Below are 7,597 nucleotides of genomic sequence, written 5' to 3' on the forward strand. Positions count from 1 at the left end.
AGCTGTGTAGGGAAAGTGCTGCAGTGTGGCCACATTTGCAGCATTTGCAGCGATGTTGGGAGTGGTGCATTGTGGGCAGCTATCCTACAGAGCACCTCGTCCCATTTTGGCGCTGTGGGTTGTGGGAAGGGGACGGAAGGGTGTAGGTCATTCCGCTTCCTGTCCCAACGCCACATGGTGCATCGCTACACATCCCAGCAGTTTGACACCATTGTGAGTCTGCAGCATGATTTCTGTTAGAAATGGAGCCCGAGCTGCTGAGGACTTTGCTGATGAATGTCACCAGCACATCACGTTTGGCAGTGGAGCTATTCCTTCAGCTCCAAAGTGACAGTGAGGAGTCCGACGATATCGATTCGCCTGACGCGCATGACAATAAATTGCTTGTGGCAGTAATGGATGTGCTCAGCACCGTGGAACGCAGCCTTTGGGCTCGGGAAACAGGCACTGAGTGGTGGGATCACATCGTCCTGCAAGTATAGGATGACGAGCAGTGGCTGCAGAACTTTTGGATGAGAAAAGCCACTTTCATGGGACTGTGTGCTGAGCTCGCCCCAACCCTGCAGCGCAAGCACATGAGATTGAGAGCTGCCCTGTCAGTGGAGAAGCAGGTGGTTATTGCAATCTGGAAGATGGCAACTCCAGACAGTTACCAATCGGTCGCGAACCAGTTTAGAGTGGGAAAGTCGACCGTTGGAATCGTGTTGATGCAAGTTTGCAGGGCCATTAATCGCATCCTGCTAAGAAGAACCGTGACTCTGGGGAATGTGCAGGACATTCTAGATGGCTTTGCACAAATGGGTTTCCCTAAGTGTAAAGACAGATTGATCAGTAACTCTCACGGTTAGCCCAGAGAGGAAAGTCTGGCAGTGGGAAGAGTGAGGAAGGGAAGTGGATTATTTCCTCCTTTGTGTGAACTCAGAGTCTCTGGTCTGGGGTCCCTCCAGGAAGGGTTTGGAGCACGAGGAGCCAAATCCCTGAATTTTGCTGGTGCAGCGAGACAATCTGAGTGGTAATTAAGCTTAGAGGTTCATGCCAGGCACCCAGATTTTGGAAGCTTAAGCCTCCAGACTTTGAAAGCATTGTAAGGGCTACTGGGGTTTCTGTGCATTGGGGAAGCAGAGGGCAGGCGGGGGCGGAAGGGGGGAGAAGCCTGCCATGAATACTATCCCTCATTTTTCCACGATTTTATCCTGCCAGATATTCGCTCTGCAGGGTCACGCTGAGAAGAGAGCGGGGAGGGTCTTCTACAGCAATGCGGTTCCGCCCTGTGTCCCTATTGCAGCTGCCTGTGGCAGCAATGGTCCCCCCGACCCTCACGGCACAGTGGCGCAGACGCGTATTAGCCTGACTGGGACAAGACCACGTGGTGGCTCTCCCTAATAAACTTGTGCGAAGCACATGCCAAGCTCTGGGCTGAACTTTTGAAGAGATTTACAGAGGCCAATTCCGCAATGTAATAGACCACATCATGGGGTATTTCCACATTCTAGGCATGCATGCACTTGCAGCAAACTCCCCTCCTCTCCCAAACATTTCCATCCTTAAAATAGAAAGCTGCTTACCGCGGAACCCGCTCTAAAACTGTTTTAAAAGCCAAGAAATCATTTATTAAAAATACAGTACATAAAAGGGCAGGGGGGTAGGGTGCTGAACTGTACAGTCAGAGGTTTGAATATGTCCTGCTTTTCCTTAACTGTGGAGAGGGCAATAGATGGACGCATATTCTATTCTGGCACCACCCCACCTGGCATCTGATAATTAATCAGAAGGGGTATTTCTCTGTGGTTCTCACAAGCGCTTGTGGATCACCCGTGGGCGTTTCCTTGACATTTACACAGGCTGGCCTTGAAAGGTGCATGATGCACGCATTTTCGGAACACTGGGCCTGTTCAGGGAAGCTGCACGCCGGGACTTTTTCCCAGACGCCAAATCACAGTAGGGGACGTCGAAATGCCATTGTGATCCTTGAGAGACCCGCTTACCCGTTAATGCCATGGCTCATGAACTGTATACAAGGAAGCTTGACAGGAGCAAGAACCGCGTTCAATACAGGCTGAGCCAGTGCAGAATGACTGTGGAGTGGCTTTTGGCTGTTTAAAAGGCGCTGAAGATGTCTTTATGGAAAGCTAGACTTGGGAAAAGGCAGCATCCTGCGGTTATAATCCGCATGCTGTACCCTCCATAATATTTGTGAAGGGAAGGTGAAACATTCAGGTAGGAATGGACCTCCGAGGTTCAACACCTGGGGCTGAATTTGCACAGCCAGAGAGCAGGGCTACTAGAGAGGCCCAGCACAGGCTACAAGGATTAGGATGCCTTAAGGAAGCAATTTGAGGCTGAAAGCCAACCAGGTAAAGTTTTGGTGCCTTGCACCGGGAGTGAAGTGCAGTGTGTTACAATTATTTGCAGCTGCTATTTTCTCTTGGGGTACAGTATGTGTTCACTTTGTCAAGTAATAAAAACTGTTTAAAGCCAAGAATCATTAGTTAAAAATTACAGTACATAAAGGGCAGGGGCGTAGGGTGCTGAATTGTACAGTCAGAGGTTGAATGTCCTGCCTGGAGTCTTGCTGTGCAATGCCTGCTGCACTTCAGGATTAATATGCCTGCATGATATGGGGGTTGAGTGCATAGGTAAGGTCGTAGTTCTCAGGGCTGGTAGGTGAACGTACAGGGTGCGGGGGCAGCTGTAGTGGTAAGAACCAGGACGCTGGAGCAGGGGTTTTGAGCAAACAGTGGGGCACAAGGGGGACAGCTTTGGATGCGGGTGGGGTTGGCGTTAGCTGCAGTGATCTGCCTGCATGGCTACAGTGACTGCATTACAGTCCGTTTGCACACCGGAGGCTTATCAACTGCTTCATGCTTTCTTGGTAGCCAATTCCTTCTCCTGCTTGTGTTTTCCCTCCACTGATCCATTTCTTCTCTCCCGATCTGCAGCCTCTATATTCTCCTCATGTCGGCATACATGATTCATCACTGCTTTCACCATAATCTTCTTTGTCTTTCCTTGCGCTCCTCTGCTTCTTCTTCACCAACAAGTTCCAGCTGCTGCGACTGGCTAGCTTCCTCCTGGCTTGAGAAGAGCTCCTGGCTGCATGCCTCCTGGGACTCCGGGGTGTCTCCCACCACCTCAGTGGCCTCACTCTCGGTTTCCTCTACACCCTCCCCCTCCTCTGAACTGTCCATCGTGGTCCTCGGATTGGTAGTGGGGTCACACCCAAGTATCACATCAAGCTTCTTGTAAAAACGGCAGGTCGTGGGGGCAGCACCTGAGCGGCGGTTTCCCTCATGGGCTTTGCAATAGGCACTCCACAGCTCCTTTACTTTAACCCTACACTGCAACGTCCCGTTCATGGCCCCTTTGCAGCATGGGCTTTGATATCTGGCCATAGGTATCATAATTTCTACGGCTGGAGCGCAGCTGTGACTGCACAGCTTCCTCACCCCAAACACTGATGCGGTCCTGCAGCTCAGAAGTGTTCCATGCTGGGGCTCGTTTGGGGCATGGAGGCTTGGTCAGTGATTGATTGATTGATTGCACTCCACACCTGGCTGAGCAAACAGAAAGGGGATTTTTAAAATTCCCAGGCCATTTAAAGGGTGGGTAACCTGAGCCCAGGGCAGTGGAGTGCAAAACGATGAGCAGAGTGGCTGAAAAGGTATGCTGGGATACCTTCTAATACCCTGGAGGCCAATAACAGCGCTTTTGGTGGCCACACTTGATGAGCAGCGCTGCATCACCAGCGCTGGAATCGCTACACCCCAAGCAGACCAGGTGTAACCCCATCACCAGCACTGCAACTCTCCAGTGTAGCCAAGCCCTAAGCTCCTGACTCTTACTGAAATCAATACAAATTAGGTACCTAATATCTTTGAGGATCTGAGCCAGGAAATTTTGTTTTTTCCCCCCTATGACTTGGGCACAAAACTACACTTAGTCAATTTCACTTTTCATTTTTACGGTCACAAAAAGATAGCATTTCCAAGGTCAAAAGAATCTGGTATCCCTTCCCCTGAAAATGAGGAAGGGAGGGAGGGAGAAGGGAGGGAATGACCCACAAACCGAAACAAAAACCAACACCCTGCAAACAGAATTTTTTATTGAAGTTTTGGTTGTCAATGTCATGGAAACATTTCTATTCAGGTTGGATTTGGGTACAACCTCTTAACAAAACTGAATTATTAGACCTTTGCTATTTGAAGAAGACCCCATAGTTAACGACAGACTCACTGACTGGTCAAAGAATTTTAGAGTCACTTGACAGATAAACTATAAAGAATTGCCTAATCCTCCTTGCGCATTATAGCCTTCTTTTACATCTGGTAATTTCTGAGTTTCAGAGATAACTTAAGGCTCTCTAGTCTCCAAACCCACTTTTTACTTCAGGATGACACAGCCATCAATCATTTTTCTATCATGATATGGCCAAAGGCTGTTGTGACCTATATCCAGAGACACTGCATGATGCAAAAAGTGAACATGGAGTGAGGTGGTAACAGACAACTCATTTATAGATACTAAGCAGTGCAGGCTGGAAGCTTTTAGCTATTGAATTGTAAGGATCTGGGTTGGATAGGGTAAACGCTATATACTAAAATCTGCTGATCATCATCATCTGCCTGAATAGGACTCCATGTTGTGCAGAAGAAGATATAGCTTCTTGATGATTAAGGGATTAATCTCCCCTCCGTGCATACTTATATGCAATTAGTATTAATAGGATTTACATGCAGGCATCATGAATTAACCCTTGCGGTCCATTCCGCACGCACACAATCCCAAGGAACACAGCCAGCTTTATAGACTATAGATCAGAGGTCCCCTATCTGTGGGGTGCGCCCCCTTTGGGAGGCATGGCCGAACATTCAGGGGGCACCCTGGGAGCTCTGGCCAGCCCCCATGAACGGGGGGGGGGGGGGGGCGGAGGGAGTGACAGCTCCAAAATCTGAGCCCGGCCCCCTCTGACTGGAGGGTGTTAATGGGCCACTTTAATGTGAATGGTCCCTTGAAATGTGTTCAATACTTATGCTAAACAATCTGTTCCACCTCCTATTTAGCTGTATCATTTCTCAGTACCTTTACCAGATCTGAAGGAGAGCTCTGTGTAAGCTGAAAAGCTTGTCTCTCTTGCCAACAGAAACTGGTCCAATAAAAGATTACTTCACCCACCTTGTCTAATATCCTGGGATTAACACAGCTACAACACTGCATAATTTCAACATACACACACAAACTGACAAAAAAAATTCCATCTATCGTAATAGAAATTTACAAACAGGCAAAATAAGAAAAGTGCTGCTTGCAAAGTACTTTGAGTTTGATTTAAAGAGAGTTACTTCCTACATTTTGACATGCAATGTTGACAAATTGTTTTAGCAGTTAATAAAGCTTTAGCATTTTGAATCTGTGTCTACTGTCATAAATTATTGTTTGATCCTCCCCATAATTTCCCACAAATGTTAAAGTTTAAATAAAATTTTTTAAAAGCCCCTGAGAGGAGCCCAGAGCTTAAAACCCATAATTTTGGACAACTGTGAAAAATGTAAAATCAACAGTGATATTATCCATCAAAATTATAAAATAAATAAATAAAAATCACATTCTGCCAAGCCTTGCTACTGCCTCGCTACTGAGACCACAAGCATGGATTCATGTCTACTATTTGGCTTGCAAGTTGCCTGACCCTCTTATCTAGCCATTGACAAAAAAGTAAGGATACTTATTTTCTCTGGTTCTGAAGCTAGGAGGCAATAGGCTATAAATTGTTGAGACTACACAAGACCAAACATCTGCTTTTGCTTACACCCAGCCCTACTAACAAACAAGGCACGATCACATTTTCTTTCTGTTGAGCTAGCACTATTCCTATATCCTCTCAATGTGAGACTAGAATTAGATGAAAGACTGGAGACAAAAACATGAGGTTTTCTTCAGACAATTTTGGACTCCTTTTTGGGACAGGGCTAGGGTATTATTATTAAGAGGCTGAGCTAAGTAGCTGATTATTTGAAGGAGCGCAGTAAATGAATTAAGCGATTTGCCCTTGCTGCTAACATTCTCAGAAATATTGTCTGAATGATACTCAGAAATTTCCACACCTAAAAATCTAGATGTTAGGCCTGGCACACCCAAGTTTCTGTAGACCAAAGACACACATTCAAATCTGTTACACATTTAACTGCCCAATAGCCACATACATACAAACTATGTCTGTTTTGTGCAAGTTAGTTCAGATCCACAGACAAACATTTATTAACAGGAGTATAAAGCCTACTTTCAAGTCTCTATGACCCATTCGATCCTTAGCATCTCTGCTGCTGGCCCAGGACAGATATTGGGTTTTGTGATTCATCCTACTTCACAGGGACAAGGGAGAGACATTTTCTAGACAGGGAGGTACCCACCCCTTCCAGCAGAAAGCTCTGAGTGTGGGTCTGATTCATGTTTCAGCTAAGTGAGTCACGCTAAGGCAACGGTGATGCAGGGACATGCAATACCCCCAGGCACCCTATGGCCCCAGTCGTGTCAGCGAGAGGCCACTTTTGCAGGCAGCCGCTGCTATTGCACGTGGCCCGCCCCTTACCCAAGCCGGAGAGCCGCTCCGTCAGTCCCGCGTTCCTTATGGCAGCGGGGCCGTGGTCCACCCCTCTTCTCTTCTGTAAGACAAAGAGGCTCCGTTAGGATCCACTGCGAGGTGAGGCTGGGTCCTCACAGACGCGGACTGAGCCGCAGAAATCACACAGAGCCGCGAATCGCCTTGGGGAGGGTATTTTCCTTCCCGACCAGCCATCAGTGCGCCGTGGGGTCCGCTCCCTGAGGGCGCTTCACGCGAGAGCGGCAGCGTGTCCCCGCTGGCACAGGAGCGTGGAGGGACTGTACCCCGCAGCCTGGGCCACGCCGTCCCCGGGGAAACCCGCTAGGACAGCGAACCATTGCGGCTACTGAGACCAGCCAAGCACGATTCCCACCGCACCCGGGACCCGCCATCGCTGCTGGCCGGGCGGCAGGTTCCTCCGCCCGCAGAGCGTCTCTCGGGGGTGCCGGGACCGCCGATCCCTTTGTGCTGAGCGGCAGGGAGTCTCTCCGAGCCCGTCTGCCGCCTGGGGGCGAGACTCACCCCCACCCTTCGGGGGGGCAGGGGGCGCCTGCTCCCCCCCGCGATGCTCACCTGCCCCCTGGAGAACGGGGCTCCGATCAGCGCCACGGAGTGGGCAGGTTTCTGGAGCTGCAGCGTGGAGCCCGCCTGCTTCCGCAGGAGCCGGGCGAAGCTGCTGCGCAGAGACATGATGCAGAACCGCTAGCTGCTCGCGCGGCCGCCGCGCTGCCCCTTTTAACCCGCGCGCGAGCGCCGCTGCCCCCCAGGCCACCCGCGCCAGAGTCAGAAGCCGGTTCCCCGCCCCCCCACGCGGCCGTAGCCCCGCCCTAGACACACCCCTGGGCCCCACCCTGGTTGGCCAATGGCAGCGCTGCCGGCTGGGGGTGTGCGGCGCGCGTGCGCCCGGCCGCGAACCTGCCGGCAACCTGCCGAAGCGTCCCCGTTGCCGCTGCTGCTCCCCCTCCCCCTGTAAAAACCGGCCGCGCTCCCACACGGGAG

At 50.2% G+C, this 7,597-nt stretch overlaps 1 protein-coding gene across 1 annotated transcript in view; it reads right to left on the bottom strand.

The window, feature by feature from the left end:
- Nucleotides 1–7,344, bottom strand: part of ARG2 (arginase 2) — a 32,871-nt gene extending 25,527 nt beyond the window's left edge. The window contains exons 1-2 of the mRNA XM_032774755.2: nt 7,172–7,344; nt 6,587–6,659 (exon numbers count right to left, since the gene is read on the bottom strand). Coding sequence (XP_032630646.1) covers nt 6,587–6,659; nt 7,172–7,288 — 190 coding nt within the window. The 5' untranslated portion in view covers nt 7,289–7,344. The remainder of the gene's footprint in view (nt 1–6,586; nt 6,660–7,171) is intronic.
- Nucleotides 7,345–7,597: the final 253 nt, after the last annotated feature.

The sequence above is a fragment of the Chelonoidis abingdonii genome, chromosome 4, assembly GCF_003597395.2.
Source record: "Chelonoidis abingdonii isolate Lonesome George chromosome 4, CheloAbing_2.0, whole genome shotgun sequence".
Classification (NCBI taxonomy): Eukaryota; Metazoa; Chordata; order Testudines; family Testudinidae; genus Chelonoidis; species Chelonoidis abingdonii.